The following is a 20112-nucleotide window of genomic DNA, read 5'->3' on the forward strand; positions in this document are numbered from 1 at the left end:
TCTCAATAGATAACCCTCCATTGTGGTTGCACCTACGGTACAGCTATCTGTATCATTGAGGCACCAAATGTTCACTGAGAACATGTGTGAATGCTGGAACAAAATTTCAGCAAAATCTGTGTTGGTCATATGGGAAATTTTCCGATATTAGAATACTTGACATGAAATGCCCAAATTAAGATCTATATTTAGAAAATGATCATGGTTTGATTGTAACATGAAAACATACAGAGGGGTCCAAAAAAATGTATCCACTGTTTAAAAGTCCATAACTGGCAAAGTAATTGATGGAGTTGTCTCATCTTGTCTCGTAGTGTTATAGTTTGTAGTTCCGGCAATCGCCACACAAGCGCTGTATTATGTTGTTTTGTTTTGTCAGATGATATTCACCAGATACTCAGTGTTTTGTTCTTAGTTGCACCTAGTTACTCGAGTAAACATGACACCGGCGCAAGTCTTACATTCGATGAAAGGAGTCAGTTTTGAAGTGGTATGTTAAGTACGAAAACATTAATGAGGTTCAACGACAATGGCTAAATGAGTATCAAACAGAACCACTGACACTTTTAACGATTCATCGCATTCGAGACAAATTTGAAGTCGGAGGCTGTGTCAAAGATGTACACAAACAACAATCTAGATTATCTGTAACAGTAACAAGTCCAGCTAACTCCCGTCGTATGTTATAACAATTCACTCGCTCACCACAGAAGTCTGTGTGACAGTGTGCCCGTGAAACTGGAGTGAGTTGCTCAAGTGTTCGGCAAATTTTGAAGACAGCAAAGTGGAAGTGCTACATCCCACGATTGCTACACGCAATGAACGAGGACGACCCAGATCGTAGAATGGAGTACTGCGAGTGGTTTACTAACATGGCGCACAATGATGAAGAGTTTGCAGAGATGATTGTGTGGTCTGATGAGGCGCAGTTCAAACTCAATGGTACAGTAAATCGCCACAATTGCATCTACTGGGCCGCCGAAAAACTGAACGTCCATGTAGACAAAGCCGTGAATATGCCAGGAGTAAATGTGTGGTGTGGGTTGTCTTACCGTGGCTTGATTGGGCCATTCTTCTTTGACAGCACAGTTACCGGTGAGGTGTATCTTCAGAAGCTTCAGACATCCATTTTATGTGCCATCCAAGACTTGTATGGAGACGGAAGAGTTTACTTTCAACAAGATGGTGCCCCAGCCCACTGCCAAAATCGTGTTAGGACGTATCTCAACGAAAATATACCAGGAAGATAGATAGGCCATAGAGGTGCTGTGGAACACTAAAGGACGTCGTTTATCAACAAAAACTACACACATTGGATGAACTTCGAGAATCCATCGTACATTCATGTGTAAATATCCAACTGAACACGTTGCAGTCAGTAGTTAGTGCTGCAGTTCGCCAGCATCGTTTGTGTGTGGATGTTAATGGTGACCATTTCGAACACCTACAGTGATGTCTTTAAGTTGGACTTTAAGATACACTTTCACCAAAAATGAGACAACTCCGTCAATTAGTTTGCAAGTTATGGACTTCTAAACAGTGGATACTTCCCCCCCCCCCCCCCCCCCCTCCCCTCTGTATAGGCTCATAAATAAATCAAAAGTACAAAATGATTTCATTCACCATATGAAACACTAAAAAAAACTTAACTGCAGTTATGTGAAGTATTTTACTGGCATCTACTACCTGGATGGAACTGGAACACGATAACATGCAACTCATAATTAATAAATTAACGCATCCCTGTTAGTGATGTGCTTAAAAGAAAGTTGGGGGGGGGGGGGGGGGGCAGGCATATGCAGTGTACCATGTGACACTCCAACCAATATTGCTATTATGCCACATCTGCCTATAGCGTGGAGTTTGGGGTGCACATTGAACATTTAGCATTGATTTTCGTGTTGGGTATGGTGAAGGTACGTTACCCACTGTAATGTTCGTTATAGGTGGCATAAAGTGTGGTACATTGTTTTAATCTGTCAGAAAAGAATACACACTGTTAAAACACTGGTGAGTGCACCCTATACTGATACTGGCAGTGATAACCATATTTGAAAGCTTGTTCTTACTCTACCCTGTTCACGAGAGATGTTTTCCACTTTTCCTATTCCATCTGTAAATTATATGCAGTGACTCTTGGTAACTATCACAGTATGAGCTTTTTCCCTATTCCTTCTGTAAATTATATGCAGTGACTCTTGGTAACTATCACAGTATGAGCTTGACTCTCTCTCTCTCTCTCTCTCTCTCTTTCTCTCTCTCTCTCACACACACACACACACACACACACACACACACACACACACACACACACACCCACACACAGAGAGAGAGAGAGTAATAAAGGTTTGGGTGGAATGTATTTACTTAAGATTTGTCAACTGAATTTCATCCTGCCATCTCCCACTCCTATAACTCATTTCATGTTGCCATTTCACTTTACTGTATCCAATGATTAATCATCAATTGTATAGTCAAAGAACGATGCGTCCTCCCATGTATAAAACATTACGTTTGTTTATTTAGAAAGCCTGCTTTCAATACTTGCACAAAGTGTCAATTATTTACATGTTTTCCAGCATTTCACGTTTTCAGCAGCAGTCGTGTGGAGCTCCCAGCATTATCCACCAGAAGACAATGCATTACATAAAACATTCCAATATTTTATGTATTACGTATACATTTTCTGTAGCTGACAATAGTATTTAATATAGAATCAATGGCATCATAAATTGCTGCATCTGCTTAGCCCCACAGCAAGTACTCTACAATAATAAACTGTTTCAGTAAGTGAAAGTTTCAATTTAAGTGCAGTATGCCGTTTGACCTTTTTGTATTGGATTTGTTTTTAATTTATTTTCTCTTATTGATTGATGTCAATGTAAATAAATGTTCTTGCCACTATCCTTTTTACTAACACGTCGCATCACTTCTTCGAAAAAGGAAATTTAAAGTGGAAACAGTTTATTAGAAGTGTAGGTCGTATGGTGAGTTGATGTTAGTCAAGAATGCATTTAAGATGATGTCAAGAGTGCATTTAAGATGACAAAGAAGCCATTATTGACGCATCACTGAGCTTGAATGAGGTCGTGTGATAGGGCTACAAGAAGCTGGTTGCCCCTTTTGTGATGTTTTGGAAAGACTTGGCAGATGTGTAGCCACTGTATATGTTTACTGGCAGCAGTGGTCATGTGAATGTACAGTCGCAGGAAGACCAGTTCCTGGACGGCCACATGACACTACCGAGAGGGAAGGCCTTTGTGTTCAGCGTACTGCTCTGTTGCACCGTACTGCATCTGCAGCAGTTGGCACCACAGTGTCGCAAGGAAAAGTTACAAATTGATTACTTCAAGGGCAGGTCCAAGCCAAACTCCCTGCAGTTGGATTCCACTGACCCCAAACCATTGCCATTTGCGACTTCAGTGGTGTCAAGTGAGAGCTCATTGGAGGGCATGGCAGACGTCTGTTGTATTTTCGGATGAAAGCTGTTTCTGCGCCATTGCCAGTGATGGTCGTGTGTTGGTTAGAAGGGGCCAGTTGAGGACTTGCACCCAACTTGTCTGTGTGCTAGACATACTAAAACTACACCTGGAATTGGGATCTAGGGTGCAATTTCGTACTATAGCAGGAGCATTCTTATAGTTATCCCATGAAACCTGAATGCAAAGTTGTGCATCAGTCGGGTGATTTGACTAGTTGTGCTGCCATTCACGAACTGCACTCCAGGGGGTGTTTTCACACACATATTGATGTTGTAACCCAATATGCTCCACAGAGTGTTGACATGTTGCTTTGGCCTGCACAATCACCAGATCTCTCTCCAGTTGAGCACATATGGGGCAACATCGGGCGACAGCTCCAGTGTCATCCACAAACGGCATTAACTGTACCTTTATTGACCAACCAATTGTAACAGGCATCGAACTCCATCCCGCATCTGATATTCGGCACCTTTACAACACAATGCATGCACTTTTGGGTGCTTGCGTTCAACATTCTTGCTGTTAAATTGGTTATTGATGTACCAGCGTTTCACATTTTCAGTGGTTTATCTCACACTTACATTAACCTATGATCTTCCAATGTTAATCACTGAAATACATTACCCAAAAAAATTTATTCCCAAAATTGCAGTTACCCTGCACTAATTAGTTTTTGGTTTTGTGATCCCCCCCTCCCCCCTTCCCCATCAGTGTGTGTTCAGTTATTGGTGATTGCTCTCAAAGTGAGGCCTGTTTGAGTTCACACAAATCTTCACTAGTTCCTTGCACAGCTCAAAATAGTTCTACATTTGGGTCTTCTTGCTGTTGTGCACTAACTGCTTTTTTGCCGAAAAGAACACTTTGTTTGAAACTTTTCATCCACTACCAATGATGATCTATGTTGATGAAACTTTTTGCAGCATTAGTAAGTGCCCATATAGAGGTGCAAAAATAGCTGTGCATTAATATGCCATGGGAAATAGCCCCGAATAATGCAACCAGTCTTAATTTGTTTTGTGTTGTGGTAGTGTATCAGTCACTATACTTCTAATAAATCACTCAATTTGTTGGCTGAAGATAAATAAATGTCGTGTGACTAAGGCCTCCCATCAGGTAGACTGTGCACCGGGTGCAAGTCTGCCACAGCGGTAACTTGCACGTTGATGGGGGTGAAATGGTGGTGGTGGTGGTGGTGATGATGATGATGATGATGTGATGATGATGATGATGATGATGACAACACAACACCCAGTCCCTGAGTGAAGAAAATCTCCAACCCAGCCGGGAATCGAACCCGGCCCCTTTGGATTGACATTCTGTTGTGCTGACCACTCAGCTACTGGGGGCGGACTGGATGAAGATCATTCCCCCCTTCCCATAAAATTACTTTGCAAGTGACATTTGGCCAAGATAATCGGTGGATAGAGCACATGTAAAGTACCCACTCCTTTTAGATCTGTGGGTTACACTGTAGTGACATGGAACTTTGGGAATACACCTGAGTTAGTGAACCATCATGAAGAAAGATAGCTTTCTGTTACCCTAAGGTTAATAGTGAGCTTCTTTGTGTTCAACCAAGTTGTTGTTTCCATTTCCTGCACAATATTTCGATGACCGATCCGGCCGTCTTCTTCAAGTGCTGAGAATTTTGCTATTACGTGCACTCGCTGCGTGGACTCCAGTGTGGTGGAAGTACAGGCAACAAGTACAGATACTAGCAAAACTCGCAGAACTGAAGAAGATGGCTTGGTTGGTTGTGAAATATTGTGCAGGAAATGGAAACGACAACTTGGCTGAGCACTCAGAAGTTCACTATTAATCATGTTGGGGTAACTTGACAGACCAAATCCTGGAGTTACTTTAATCAGTGGATTTCTTCCTTTTTCTTTTTATGCATTCTGTTATATCACACATTATTAATTTTACTGCTATGCAGAATAGGCACAAACTTATTCATACTTTCTTTCAACAGAATTTTGAAGATATGTACTCAAGAGTGAAACGGCCAAGGCGGTCAACTCGCAGATTGATGTATCCTCAGCAGCAGCCTGCACCAAGATCTCGCAAAATTAATGGTGTGTGTGATATTTACAGGTTTTTCTTTGACTGATATTACAATATTTGTATTAGTATTTTGTCTGATGTGACAACCTCATGTTCCCACTTTCATTTTGTGGCATGGTGTGTTAAATATGTAAGTTTTAAACTGTGAATCCAGTTCTGGGATTTCTTCAGCTGTTCTACATGCTATTGGTCCCTGAACTTCTTTATTATTACTATTATTATTAATTGCTATTAAATCAAAATTATCCTCATATTCTACGAGGTGTTGCTCACATCAATAATACCAAAATCCGTCAGTGAACAATGCAAAGCTTTACAATAATATTATCAAAATCTGTCAATGAACAATATAAACCTGCAATGTTACATCAGATAATACTTTGCATATATACTGTGTAACCCTGCTTTTATGTTCCCAGAATTAGCGTTTTCCTGCTGTTTGCAATATTTTTTTACGTTTCTGTCAAATTTTTTATGTTGACAGTGTTTCTTCACACCATATTTTGTGTGAACAGATTTATAATTTTCCCGCGACTTATGCTTTACGAAAAAAATGTTTGTGGAGATTAGAACTGATGTAATTGACGTACAATTATGCTGCCTGAACCAGTAAATGGATAAATGTTGTAGCTAGTCCTCCTTGATGTGTGGTGGCTGATGGGAGTAACTACATAGGTTCATTCGAATAAAGGTATCATGACCAGTCCTAACCATTTCTAAACTGTCTCTACAGTGTGTGCGCAGCTTTGTGATTCTTCTGATCATCTTGACACCTTTGCGCTATTTGAACCACTTGTAGCACTAGTTGACGTCTTTGCTGACATTGCATTGCTCAGATGTTTTTGGTTGAAAAACAGCAACTAAGATATTTTCCCCATGTTTAGTGAGACATGTTTTGAGAATTTATTCTCATTATCAAGTGCAAATATTTATGTGTGTGTTTTTTGTGATGTTTCACAAGCAAGCAATGTGAGTGACTGGGGGTGGGGGGGGGGGGTTTGCATAACTGAGGTGGCACAGTACCTGATAACCTCAAAAAGGCGATTACAGTGCAAGAGATGAAGAACAACACATATGCAGGCACCACACAAAATAGTTATGTAAATATTTGCACTTAACAAGAATAGATACTCGAAAAGTGTCATGCTGCACAAGAAAAAATAAGTAATTGGTGCTGTGTTTTCCAGTTTCAGTGGGACATCTTTAGTAGAGACTGTAAGGTTTAAAAAGTACTTTAAATTGGCAAATGCTTTATTTTTGTTAAAATATGAAACAATAAATCACTATCTTGGTTGAATTAATATTATGTTTGTTGGTAACAGCATCTTACTTACATAACAGATGACATGTTTAAACAAGGTTAAACTGAAATCAGTACCATAGAAAGAAAATAGACATTTTACACTCAGTTGTGGCAGATTGAAAGAATGTAAGGTGTATAGAAAATGGATAGAGAATGTAATGATAACAAATGTAAACCCTTAAGATATCACAGCAAGTAAGTTGTAATTCCACATTTGCTCTGGGTTGGGTTAACATACAGTATTTCTCATTGGTTGATAGTTGGGAAGTTTCATGTTGAGGTTACACATGCTCGTGTTGTTCAGCTTTTTATGTCAGCTGAACTGCCCCTTAGGATGACTGAACATATGTCATATTCGCCTGTTCAGCTTGTATTTGAGTATTTTTATTCTTTTAGTGAGTGAACTGGACTTTTGACGATGAACTACAGTTCATTTTGTATGTATTAATTAGTTACAATTTAAAATAAATAAAAAACAGGCATTGAGTTAAGCCTAATGTTTCCGTAATGAGACTGCAAAACACATTTATTGTTCTTGCAGATAATACATGTGTGCCATAAATAATTGAGGTCTCAGTGTGTGTTAATTCAACCATCCCCAATTGATGATTGTAAAAATACCAATGAAATTTTGTGCTGTATCTTGTAGCATGAGTGGATTAAGTTAACTGCCTGGTAAAGAATGAGACATAAACAAGAATTGGAATGGTTTAAGTCCTTCGGCTGACAAAATATTGAAGACCTAAATGTGATTGCTAGAACAAAGTTTCAACATCGGCATTGTCTCCAGTGTGAAGCAACATACTGTACCATTTCGTGAGAAATTACGAAGTCAGTTTGTTCATTGTGAAAGTGGAGTGAAGTGATAGATGATCTCAAGGGTGCCATATTATAAATGGCCATATAATAAAGTTTCTCTGCAGCATCATAAATTAGAACAGCTTCTAGTTTGGTGACATTTGAGAGAAATTAAAGTCTTAAAGTTATATTCTCTGTGTCTTCTGTAACCTATCCTGTAGAGTTTGTATGATCTTAGAATACAACATATTCACGCGTCTCCAGATCTCAACATATTCTGACCCTGTTTCTTCTTCAGGACATTTGGGTTCTTCTCCCAGGTCAGATGATTCATCAAAGAATTTCTTGTGTTGAAATGTTTCATTTCCTTTTTTGATTCTCAGCAGCTGAAGGACATGGAACTGATTTCGAATACCATATCCTCATAAACTTCTTTTCAGCTGAATCCTTGTGAAATGAAGAAGATGTCTGAAGCTCAGCTAAAAACATTGCAAGAGTGTGAAACATTTCAACAAAAGCAGAAATATCTATATCTCGGCTTGCAGGTAGTGTTTTTTTAATGCTTTGCCAAACTGTTACAGAATACATCCCCGCACTATCATGAAAGCTGCTTCAATACTGCTTAACTTTCTAAGAAGGCTTCAAGTTTCGCATCTAACTCTACAACTCTCATTTTCTGAAACTGTTCTTAATGCAGAAAACAGTGCATTCCAAACTGAATTCAAACCCTTACAAACATCCTTACATGCTATTATTGAGTTGTACACGGTGACTTCAGTGTCATACTCGCAGAATCAAAAAATGTTCCACATACCTGTGAATGTACAAAGAAACTGGCTAAACTTTGAATTAACTCAAAAAACCGTATTGCAGCATTGTGCAGCTCGTGAGCCAACTAGTTTCACCAAGTGAGCTGAGCATGGAATGAAGAAAAGATTCTCTCCAGTGTGACCTGCATTTTTTTATTAAAAAAAATAATCTTTCAACTGAGTTATAATATTGTTACGTTCCATCCTGGATTTTCCATTGTTTGATTAACTTGTCATTACGTGATATATCTGATGTAGAATCTACTAAATCTGAAAAATATTTAGAAGAAATAACTTAATTACTTCTTCTTTGAGTCACAGGCATCCCTGTGAGACGTATGAATGTTTAATAAATTACTGGTCACAAGAATTAAGTACATCCTTTTCCAGAGTTACCAAACCATGCAATATGCTCAGCCAAAACCAGAATCATACTCTGCAGTTGTTTCCAGATACATAATGAAATTTCCATTATTTACACAGCTAAACACACTTTGTCTCCATGAAATGCTAGACCCCTAGAAGCTAGCTTTTTAACTGCAGGAACAACGCTTCTTAGCACATTGCCTCAATACATAATTTCATGCTAATGCCAGGTGAGCAACCATTTAATTGTATTCACCTTGTTTCCTTTGTTTTTCAATTTTAACAAGCAATCTCTCTGAGAGGTAGAAGTTTCTTGTTCAGCTATTCTTATTCCAACATGGTTCCAATCGCTGAAACCAGAAGTTGCAAATGTACAGCACAATGATCGTTGACTAGAAGAATATACAAGTTATTCACTGTTGATAATTTCCCCATTCACCAAAACCCTCTGAAACAGCTTTTCGCTGCAAAACTGCCATGATCCGTTTTCATATCGCCATGTGGACTTGGAAAAATCAGCATTTTTGTTTTGATTAATACAATTTTTGACCAAATAATGTAGTGTCTGGTCATTTTTTCCCAGTAAAATGAGTCATCATTTGGAATAGGAAAATCCTCTGCCTTAGAATTTTGTAGATTCTTTAAATGCTTCTGGAACTCTGAAAGTCACCATATTTACCTGATGGTTTTTCCCAATTCATTATTTGAGAAATACAGCGTTGTCTTAACAGGTGAAGCTTTAGCTACTAAGGTCATGTGCAGATTTATTTTGAAGAATTTGGGAGGCTAGGGATGGGCAAATGAAACTTGCCATCAAACAAGCTCAAGATTTCCTGGTACAACAAAGCGCTTGATTACTTTATCGCTGTTGCTCGAACAATCACGTGAACAATTGACTCGTGCGGTGCTAGTGCAAAGAATATGCATGAAACTATGAACTAGCCAGTACTACAATCTACATCTACATAGTTACTCTGCAATTCACACCTAAGTGCCTGGCAGAGGGTTCACAACGAACCATTTTCACTTTACTGAAGCTGTGAGGAACAGGCGTGAGTCGTGCTTCAGTAGCTCAGATGGTAGAGCACTTGCCCGCGAAAGGCAAAGGTCCCGAGTTCGAGTCTCGGCCGGGCACACTGTTTTAATCTGCCAGGAAGTTTCATATCAGCGCACACTCCGCTGCAGAGTGAAAATCTCATTCTGGAAACATCCCCCAGGCTGTGGCTAAGCCATGTCTCCGCAATATCCTTTCTTTCAGGAGTGCTAGTTCTGCAAGGTTCTCAGGAGAGCTTCTGTAAAGTTTGGAAGGTACTGTAAAGTTTGGAAGGTAGGAGACTAGATACTGGCAGAAGTAAAGCTGTGAGGACCGGGCGTGAGTCGTGCTTCGGTAGCTCAGATGGTAGAGCACTTGCCCGCGAAAGGCAAAGGTCCCGAGTTCGAGTCTCGGTCGGGCACACAGTTTTAATCTGCCAGGAAGTTTCATATCAGCAGCACACTCCGCTGCAGAGTGAAAATCGCGTTCTGTTTTCCTACGTTGTTGATATTCCTACCTGGTGTTACTCCATTGTATAATGTCTTTTAGAATCAGTCAGATGTGGGAAGTGATTAATATGAAGTTGCTAAATAACATACAATTGTATTATTTCAGAAGATAGTGATGATGCGAGTGACTCACAAAGCAGTCAGACTTCGTCAGACTCTGAAGAAGAAGTGGAAGTGCGGAGGGAAAAATACCACCTTCGAAAGACAAAACCGACTGTGCAGAGGTTCCAGGTGAATGTTGGTGAGTGTAAAGTGAAATCTGAGGACACAGTGCCTAAACAATCCCCAATGATGTCGCTTTCATCCTTGCACGCAAATCCCACTGTTTGGGATATGGCGAAATAATGGCACCCTGCTACTGGCCTGAGGCTATGGCAGGTTCTGAGGGGTGTAAGCAGTATATGTAAAATTATATATATCATGTATTTATTCAAAGTTTGGAACCCAGATGTGGACTTACTTCAACAGTAAAATGGCATTAATATTTTTTAGATCCACCACGACGATCGTCCCGAATCTTCCGTACAGTTTTATCGTCTGTCAGACGAAGACGACACCGCGATGACAGTTCGTCGAGCAGCAGTGAAGAAGAAAGGTTTGACAGGAAAAAAGTGAAGGGCCACGGCAAAAGCAGGACACGGTAAACTATAATGGAATCGAAAGGAGCAATATTTAATTCAATAAAATAAAGATTTCTGTGCCTTAAATGAGATGTTAATGATACTTTGTTTCTTTTTACAGTTGCCTTCCCATAAACATACATACAAATGATCTTCCTGTGAGTAGTAGGCCACACGAAGCCAGCAAAAAACTCGCCGATGTTAATCCCGTCGTGTTAGATACGAGCATACGCTTTGAGGACGTTGGTGGCTTGGAAGAGCATATACGTTGTCTAAAAGAGATGGTAGTTTTCCCAATGTTATACAAAGAAGTGTTTGATCGCTTCAGTATAAGGCCACCGAAAGGAGTTCTTTTCCACGGTGCTCCCGGGACAGGAAAAACCTTAATCGCTCGGGCGCTTGCAAATGAATGTTGTCAAGGTGATCGAAAAGTATCATTTTTCATGCGTAAAGGAGCAGATTGTCTTAATAAGTGGGTAGGAGAATCAGAAAGACAATTGCGTCTTTTGTTTGAACAGGTATATTAAGGCATAATATTCAGTTATGCTGTGTTTTTGTATTAAGTTACTTCTGTAGTGTTTAATGGCAATGTTGTACTTTCACAGGCATATGAGATGCGTCCGTCCATAATCTTCTTTGATGAAATTGATGGTTTGGCACCAGTTCGTTCTTCTAAACAAGATCAGATACACGCTAGTATAGTGTCGACACTACTTGCCCTCATGGATGGCCTAGATAACCGGGGTGATGTTATTGTCATTGGTGCAACCAATCGAATTGATGCAATTGACCCTGCTTTGAGGCGGCCTGGTCGCTTTGATCGGGAGCTCTACTTCCCTCTACCAGCTAAGAAGGTAATGCTTATAAAGTTCTAAATTTATTTCGGATGTCCACATGTGTATTTTCATCTTTAAACAGAAATTGATAGCAAGAGTTAAAATTCACCTTCATAACTCTTTATGCAAGTCTGTTTTGCCACAGTTAATTTTTAGAGAACTAGTGTTTTGTACTTTCAACCAGAAATGTTCACACTTTGATAATAGATTTTCCTGAATGACAAGGAAGTATTGAATAACTGTCCTGCAGAATTGCTGTTGTCTTTAGCATATTTGTAATACATTGTATTGAGTGTCATGTTTTCACTCATTGTAATATAAAACACTGGAACTCTCTGAATAAACAAAGAAACATGTTAATGGAATAAGGACACTTACTTGATAAGCCATAAATTTTCCAGACTCTCACCACTGAAAGGTAAGATAATTTCCTAAAGCAAAATATTTATTACATCTTTATTTCCAGAAATTTGTAGTGAGCTCTTTGACATTGAAAATTTAGAGATGAAAATTGTCGCAGTTTACTTTAAAGTTCAAACCTTTGTGAATTCGGAACAGAAGAAAAAAAAAAGCTGTATATTAATTAGTGTTCCAGTCAACTTTTCTCAAATATAACACTTAACTGCATTTAAAAAATATTATCAAACTAGATTGAAGCATGGTAAGCTCCTTTCAGTTGCAGTCCTTTTGAAAATCTTAATCTATAATGCTAATGTAATGTAAAAGACTAAATTGTATATCTCAGAAGCCCCCAGTTTGCGCACGACAACTACTTTACATTTGAGTTGGCCGTTAATTCCACTAGAAATTTGAATTCTACCTGCTACTTTTTTTCTGGTTTATATTGTTACCTTTACAGAATTTTAATTCGATTACATTTTGTGTTCCCTCTTGGAATTTGAAGGAAAATGCGATATTGCAGCCTTCTTATATGTCATATAGGAAGACCATTGAAGCTTGTCAACATTAGCTGCTCAAATAAGCAAGGACAACGAAGTAAAGATATTCAGAGCCACACATTTTATAACTGGTTTGTTGTTGTTTTTTTTTACAAGACTTTATTTGCTTTGTAAGTGAAACAAATCCCCATGTGTTGTGTGTTCTTTAGTAGCATTTAGCATTTTTGCATTGTAAAACAACATTGTAGAAAATGCATAACCTCAATATTTGCAAGCATTCTTGTAATGATATGTTTGTTATGTCCTGTTTTGTTCCATCACTCCAAACTAAATGCTCATAGGATGGCAGAAAGAACCAACAAATAACTCACTTTTTCTCTCACTTTAGTATAAAAAGTGATCTAGAATGCAGAAATTTAATAAAGTTCTTGTACAGGAATTGCAATGCTTCATAATGTCAACATGAATTAGCCCAAATTCAGAATCTGCCTATATAACATTTTATTGTCATTTAAGGGCAATCTGAACAACTTTAGTTTAGAATTTATCCATCTTCTTCTTGTATAGTTAATGTCATCACAGTCAGTCAGTCAGTATGACAGTTCGATTTACTAACCATGCTGTCTTCAGAAACAACTGTACTTCACAGAAAGTGAAAAACCACAGGGGGCTGTGTGTCCTCTGGCAAGGTTGCCACAGATTTCACTGTGTGTGATGGCATCTAGTGGTTGTTGCCACAAGAAAGTGTACGGCACTGTCAGCACCTGATAGATGTTGCCACATGAAATTGCCTGCCAGAGTGAACAGTCATTGAATCTGGTACTTGCTTGATCTCGTGCATATACTTCATATCCAGAAATGTGCATGTACATCTTATTACTTTGCTTCATTATTCCTGTGGTACCTCCCTTAGAATTATATCAAGATACGGTGTTGCAACCTCTTCCTCCCCCACGCGGCCCGTGGTGGGGGGGGGTAATGTCTTACAAACATATAGTAGATGTAATGTTTCATAGTTACATGTATAATAATTGTCATGTTCGTTTTTGTCTGTTACAGGAAAGGCAAGAAATTTTGCGCATCCATGTCAGCCGTTGGCAGGAACCACCTCCACCATCTTTATTAGTTTCAATGGCAGAACAGGCAGTTGGTTATTGTGGCTCAGACTTACAAGCTCTGTGCTCTGAAGCTGTAATCCAAAGCTTAAGGCGGAGATATCCCCAGATTTACAATTCGAGGCAAAAATTGCTGGTTGATCCCAAAGCAGTGAAGGTAATATTTAAGCTTATTTGCATTCTTTCACATATTTACTGCAGTGCCTAATTGTGGTTGTTATTTGTAATTTGTTTAATTTTTTGTGATATCATCATCAAATTGATTTTAAATATGCAAATACCATTTTTGACATTAAACCGTATCAGTAGGCAATGTTTACAACGTACATACATTTATAATGTTATATAGGGTTTTCAATTTTTCCTTTGTATTGCAAGGTGGATAAATTAGATTTTCTGCGAGCCAAAAAGTACATAGTGCCTGCAGCACATCGTGTTGCACCATGTGTTGGACGAAAACTATCACAGCTTGTTGAACCACTGCTGAAGGATTTACTGGGTGAAGCGATTGACATTCTGAGACTGTCATTTCCTCACAGCACATCTCGGAATGTTATTGGGTATGTTTTAATTAATATATTTATTTCTTTTACAGAGTATTTTTATTTTTGTATGTTGATGGATGGTGATCAAACAGCAAATATACAGTCTCATATAATTTCTATTTGCTGGGGAGGCAATTTTTTATTTAAAAATCTTCGGTAAATCAGTTCTCAGTTTGAAGATTGGCTTAAACACTAGTGTTTCACGAGGCATGATCAGATTAAAAGTTGCATATTGCCTTCTTCAGACATTAGACTTAGCTCATACGGTTAAGTATAATGGAGCATGGATACCAGACCATGCTACACAAAAAAAATTACCAATATATAGAAGATTGAGTATTGAAAGCAGTTGCCTGGGTTGATTGCGATAAGGAAGGGGTAGGGAAAGACATGTGAACTGAAGAGGGGTTAGCAGGGGAAGGCAAAGAGGGGTTAGCAGGGTAAGGCAAAAAGGGTTTAGCAGGGTAAGGCAAAGAGGGGTTTAGCAGGGTAGTGCGAAGAAGTCTTTCGCCAGATGACTCAGTGGCTGCACAACAAGACGGAAGCAGTTCAGAGCATGCAAACAGGTAGATATGGGGAGGGGAGGAGAGGGTGATGGTGATGGTGATGATGAAACAACTTAGCAAAGGTTTAGGCCAGGAGGATTGCAAGAGTGGCGTATGCATTGGAGAGATAATTCCCACTCGCATAGTCCAGAGAAACTTGTGCTGGAAGGGAGTATACAAATGGCCTATGTAGTGAAGCAGCTGTTCAAGTCATTAGTGTTGTGGTGCTATATCCTTTTACTCTCTAACGGCAACTTCTGTAATTCTGTTACGACAATAAAGGTGCTTGCCCTTCAATAGCTGTAACAGCGTTTCCAGCACCACTTGAGGATGCTGACCAAGCTCTTCCTGCCCTATGCCTGTATGGGATTACCTGTATCTTCGAACAAGCCTGCCACTCTGATCCAACCCCTCTGCCAAACCCTCATTGCTCCCTGGCCATACCTTGCTGACTTGCACTGCCTTCCATATCCCCAAACACCACCACCACCACCATCCCCCTTTCCACAAAACATACCACCTCTAAACACCCATCCCATAGCACTGTTGTCAACCTTTCTGCCGAACCTCTGAGCACTGCAGAAGTCTCAGTACTTCCTAAAGGTCTCACCTTCAGGCAAAAACCTAAGTTGAAAAATGCTGAACTTTTCAAGGGCATACTTTTCTTTACCCGTTCCGTGCAGTGGAAACGTTTCATCGCCACACCTCCCACTGACAACAGCCAGTCAAAGTAGTTCCAACGTCCCTCCAACCATGATCTTCCTCCCCTTCCACCCAGTTATTTGGTTTGATGATGATGATCATGAGGTCCCATACTCCAAGGAGCATAGGGGACAATGTGGGAGACTCGTGCTGCCGACTAAGCAAGGTCCTAGTAGAGGTGGTTTGCTATTGCCTTCCTGCGATGCATAACGGGGATGAATGATGATGATGATGATGATGATGACGACGACACAACACCCAATCATCCCAAGGCAAGGAAAATCCCTGACCCCACCGAGAATCAAACCCGGGACCCCATGTGCAGGCAGCGAGAATGCTACTGCAAGACCACGAGCTGTGGACCATACCTTTCAGGAATTCCTCACTTCAAGCCTGGCCTCACCTTCCTGTCCTAAATCCCTCTCCAGTGAGTCCAGTGTCACTTTGATGGAACACACAGCTATCTGAAGCCTGAAAACCAGTCATCCTTCCTTCAGACAAAGACTCCACCACAGTGGTTATGAATTGTATGACTATGTGGCCGAGGGTATCTGCCAACTTTCTTAGAGCTCTGAATACAACCCATAAGGTCATGTTCCCATCCTAGAAGTCCAAGAGGACTTCCAGCAGCTCGTCAGGCCTTAGGTCCGTCCCAAAACCTGTCACCTGAATTGCCCCCTCTCCTCACATCAGCAACACCCTACACCAAACCTACAGATCTCCAATAGGTTCTCCCGTTGTGGCTGGGAGCAATGTCGCCAACAACACCTCCAAACCATGGTTCATAACCTCCTATCCTACGTTCAAGAAGCAGCCCACTTCTTTCACTGTCTTTCTAAACTTCATGTCCAGTTACTACCAGACTCCTAGGTGGTCACTGTGAATGCAATGTCCTCATACACAAACATCCACCATGCCCATGGCCACAAGGCCATGGAACATTAACTGCCCCAATGTCCTCCTGCTACCAAACTCTCTCTTTCTTAGTCGTCCTTGCCAATCACATCCTGGCACACGATTATTTTACTTTTGAAGGCCAAATCTCAAATCTATAAATTGCCATGGGTGCTTGCATTGCAACATCATATTCCAGCATATTTATGGGCTATATAGAGGAATCATTTCTATCCAGTTAACACTTAGAATTCCTTGTCAGCTTCAGATTCACTGATTACATTTTCATGATCTGGACTCATAGTAGGATAACCTTTGCTTCATTCTCCATAACCTCAACACCTACTCTCAAATCCGCTTCACCCGGTCATTCTCAGCTCAACGAGTTGTCTTCCTAGATGGTGATCTCCACCTCTCAGATGGCAGCATAAATACGTCCATTCGTATGAAGCACACTAACCACCAATAGTGCTTCCACTTTGACAGCTGTCACCTGTTACGTGTCAGAAAGTGTCTTCCTTACAGCATTGTCATTCCCGGATGTTGCATCTTCAGTGGAAAGCAGGTGTTGTCAAACTGTACTGATGACCTTACATGAGCCTTCGTTGACAGACAATATCCGCCTCGTCCATAAACAGATCCCCTTGGCTATCTCTTCTGATACCAGTAACTCAGTTTGCCAGCCACCAATCAGAACTCCTCCAATCACGAAGTACCATCCTGGCCTTGCAAGGCTCAACCATGTCCTTCACTAGGGTTTTGTCAACCTCTCTTCATGCCCTGAGATAAGGACTACCGTACCCAAAATGACACCTACATCACACAAAGTAATGTTCTGCTGCCCAACTAACCTCCAGAATATCCTTGTCCACCTGTACTCCAATCCTGCATCATGTGGGTCATTCCCTTGTGGTTTCCCCAAGTGTAAGACCTGTCCCATACTTCCACCCACCACCTCATATCGCAGTCCAGTCAGGGTCATCTCCTAGGCAATAAAAGTTGCGGCCACATGTGAAAACAGCTATGTTATATGTAACCAGTGCAGCAGTTAAGTGTACAGCATTCTATGTGGGCATGACAAGTAATCAGTTGCCCATTCACATGAATGGCCACCACCAAAATGTGGAAAACTGCAAACTTGACCATCCATTTGCCAAACATGTTGCATGTCCCAAAACTAATTACTTCAACAGCTGCTGCACTGTATGGGCCATTTTCATACTCTATCCAGCACAAATTTCTCTGAACTGTTTAGGTGGGAATTGTCCCTCCAGCATATTCTGTGCCCTCACAATCCCCATGGTCTAAACCTCTGCTAACTTATTTCCCACTGCCTCACCTTCTATTTTCTGTCCACATCACACCTTCTCCATACAGATTGGGTACTGCCTTCTCCCACCACTCTTCCTCCCCCAACTTGGTCTCTTCCTCCCCCAACTTGGTCTCTTTCTCCCCCAACTTGGTCTCTTCCTCCCCCAACTTGGTCTCTTCCTCCCCCAGCTTGGTCTCTTCCTCCCCCAACTTGGTCTCTTCCTCCCCCAACTTGGTCTCTTCCTCCCCCAACTTGGTCTCTTCCTCCCCCAACTTGGTCTCTTCCTCCCCCAACTTGGTCTCTTCCTCCCCCAACTTGGTCTCTTCCTCCCCCTCTCTCACCGCCTCCCTCCCTCCCTCTCACCGCCTCCCTCTCATCACCTCTCCCACCCTCCCTCTCACCGCCTCCCTCTAATCCCCTCTCCCACCCTCCCTCCCATCCCCTCCCTCCCTCTCATCCCCTCTCCCCCTCCCTCTCTCCCAGCCCCTCCCTCCCTCCCTCCCTCCCTCCCAGCCCCTCCCTCTCCCATTTCTCAACCCCTCTTCCCCCTTTTGTCAGCCCATTCTCTCTCTCTCTCTCTCTCTCTCTCTCTCTCTCTCTCTCTCCCCCTCCCCCCTCTCTCCCTCCCTCTCTCCCCCCTCTCTCCCCCCTCTCTCCCCCCTCTCTCCGCCTCTCCCCCCTCTCTCCCTCCCTCTCTTCATCACAACCTCCCTCTCCTTTCATCCATTCCCCTTCCTCCTCTCTCTATCCCTTACATACTCTACATTCTGAACTCCTTTCATCGTGTTGTGCGGCCACTCCTGTTGTGCAGCCACTAAGTCATCTGGTGAAAGATCTGCCTGACACTACCCTGCTACACCCTACTTGCATGTGCATCCTTTCCTTCACCCCACCCCCCCCTCCTCACCATCAGCTCAGGCAATTGCTTTCGATAATCAATAATCAGTAATCAGTCTTGCTACTACTGCGAGTGAGAGAACATGGGTGTCTATGTGGTTCTGTTATGTGTTTCTGTGCACCAAGCACCATTCCTCTATGGTTGAGTGGTTACCTTTCCCTTATTTTGCATGTTACTGGAAGATACCAAATACAACCAGCTGCAGGCCTAAATTATCATTTATTAAAACTGGTGCCTACTTTCAGGGAGCATTAATTTTTTCTGAGGCACTGGGTGAGATACCATTTTATTGGAAGACGAGATATTTGGGTGTTCTAGAATTCATGAACTCACCCAGTTACATGTTGTCAAATTTGTGAACATTGCAAACTAATTAAGTATTTCCATGGACCATTCTCTCCTCAAAAAAATAAGTGTAGGAACTGCTGTTGCCAAATGAGTGCTTGAATGTTACTGATTTTCACGCCTCTTGAATTCCATTGTAGTTACTTTGTATCACGTAATTGTCTCCCAGGTAAGAGTGGTTGCCAGTTTTACATAATATCTTGTCATGATTGTATTTTGCTCCACAGTTTTATGAGGTAATATGTTATGATGAGACAGCTTTTCTTGTTATTTAAAATTTCCTTTGTTAGACAGACAAGACTGATGATGTGTAACAGTAGTCATGCTTGCTTTCTGTTTCATTCCCCCCTCCCTCATATGGAAGTGGAAGTTTACATTCATTATCAATATGAGGAAAAGATAAGAGTGCAACTCACTGTAAAGATGACCTGTTGAGTTGCAAGCAGGTACAACAAAAAGACACACATTAGCAGAATAATTCCAGTTAAAGCTGCCAGAGGTAGTGGTCATGCTTGCATGAGGTGTAGGTAGTGTGAATGAGCGTGCGTCTGTCTGTCTGTCTGTCTCTCCTTTCCTAATGAAGGCTGTGGTCAAAAGATAACGTGTAAGTGTCTTTTGTTGTGCGTTTCTGCAACTCAGCGTGTCATCTTTATGATGAATAGCAATCTATCTTTTCAATATATTGTTGATATTCCAACCTGAAGTTTCATTGTTTGAAGTTAATTCATCCTTGACTTCAGCTGTTGTGTCATCTTCAGCATTTTTCTATGTTCTTAATATTTTATTTCTCTCCTGATCATAGTGGAATCTATGGACAATATCCCATGGCAATGAACTAAACAAAGACAGATTACATTAAATTTTACATGTCAAATCAGTGAAATAAAGGCACAAAATTCTCATTTACTGTTTACTTAAGGGTAGTTAGAATGGAAAAAAATTTTTTTTTCTCGTTTTCGGATTTTTCTCTCATTACAAAATTTTCAATTTCCTGAATAAAATGATATATATATTAATTATAAACTGGGAAGTATTTT

At 40.8% G+C, this 20112-nt stretch overlaps 1 protein-coding gene across 1 annotated transcript in view; it reads left to right on the plus strand.

Annotated features, from left to right (window-relative positions):
• The window catches only part of LOC126091894 (ATPase family AAA domain-containing protein 2-like), a 222379-nt gene that overhangs the window by 97121 nt on the left and 105146 nt on the right, over positions 1-20112 (plus strand). Inside the window, exons 6-12 of the mRNA XM_049907190.1 lie at positions 5455-5557; positions 10471-10605; positions 10857-11004; positions 11106-11502; positions 11590-11838; positions 13779-13991; positions 14213-14394. Coding sequence (XP_049763147.1) covers positions 5455-5557; positions 10471-10605; positions 10857-11004; positions 11106-11502; positions 11590-11838; positions 13779-13991; positions 14213-14394 — 1427 coding nt within the window. The remainder of the gene's footprint in view (positions 1-5454; positions 5558-10470; positions 10606-10856; positions 11005-11105; positions 11503-11589; positions 11839-13778; positions 13992-14212; positions 14395-20112) is intronic.

The sequence above is a fragment of the Schistocerca cancellata genome, chromosome 7, assembly GCF_023864275.1.
Source record: "Schistocerca cancellata isolate TAMUIC-IGC-003103 chromosome 7, iqSchCanc2.1, whole genome shotgun sequence".
Lineage (NCBI taxonomy): Eukaryota > Metazoa > Arthropoda > Insecta > Orthoptera > Acrididae > Schistocerca > Schistocerca cancellata.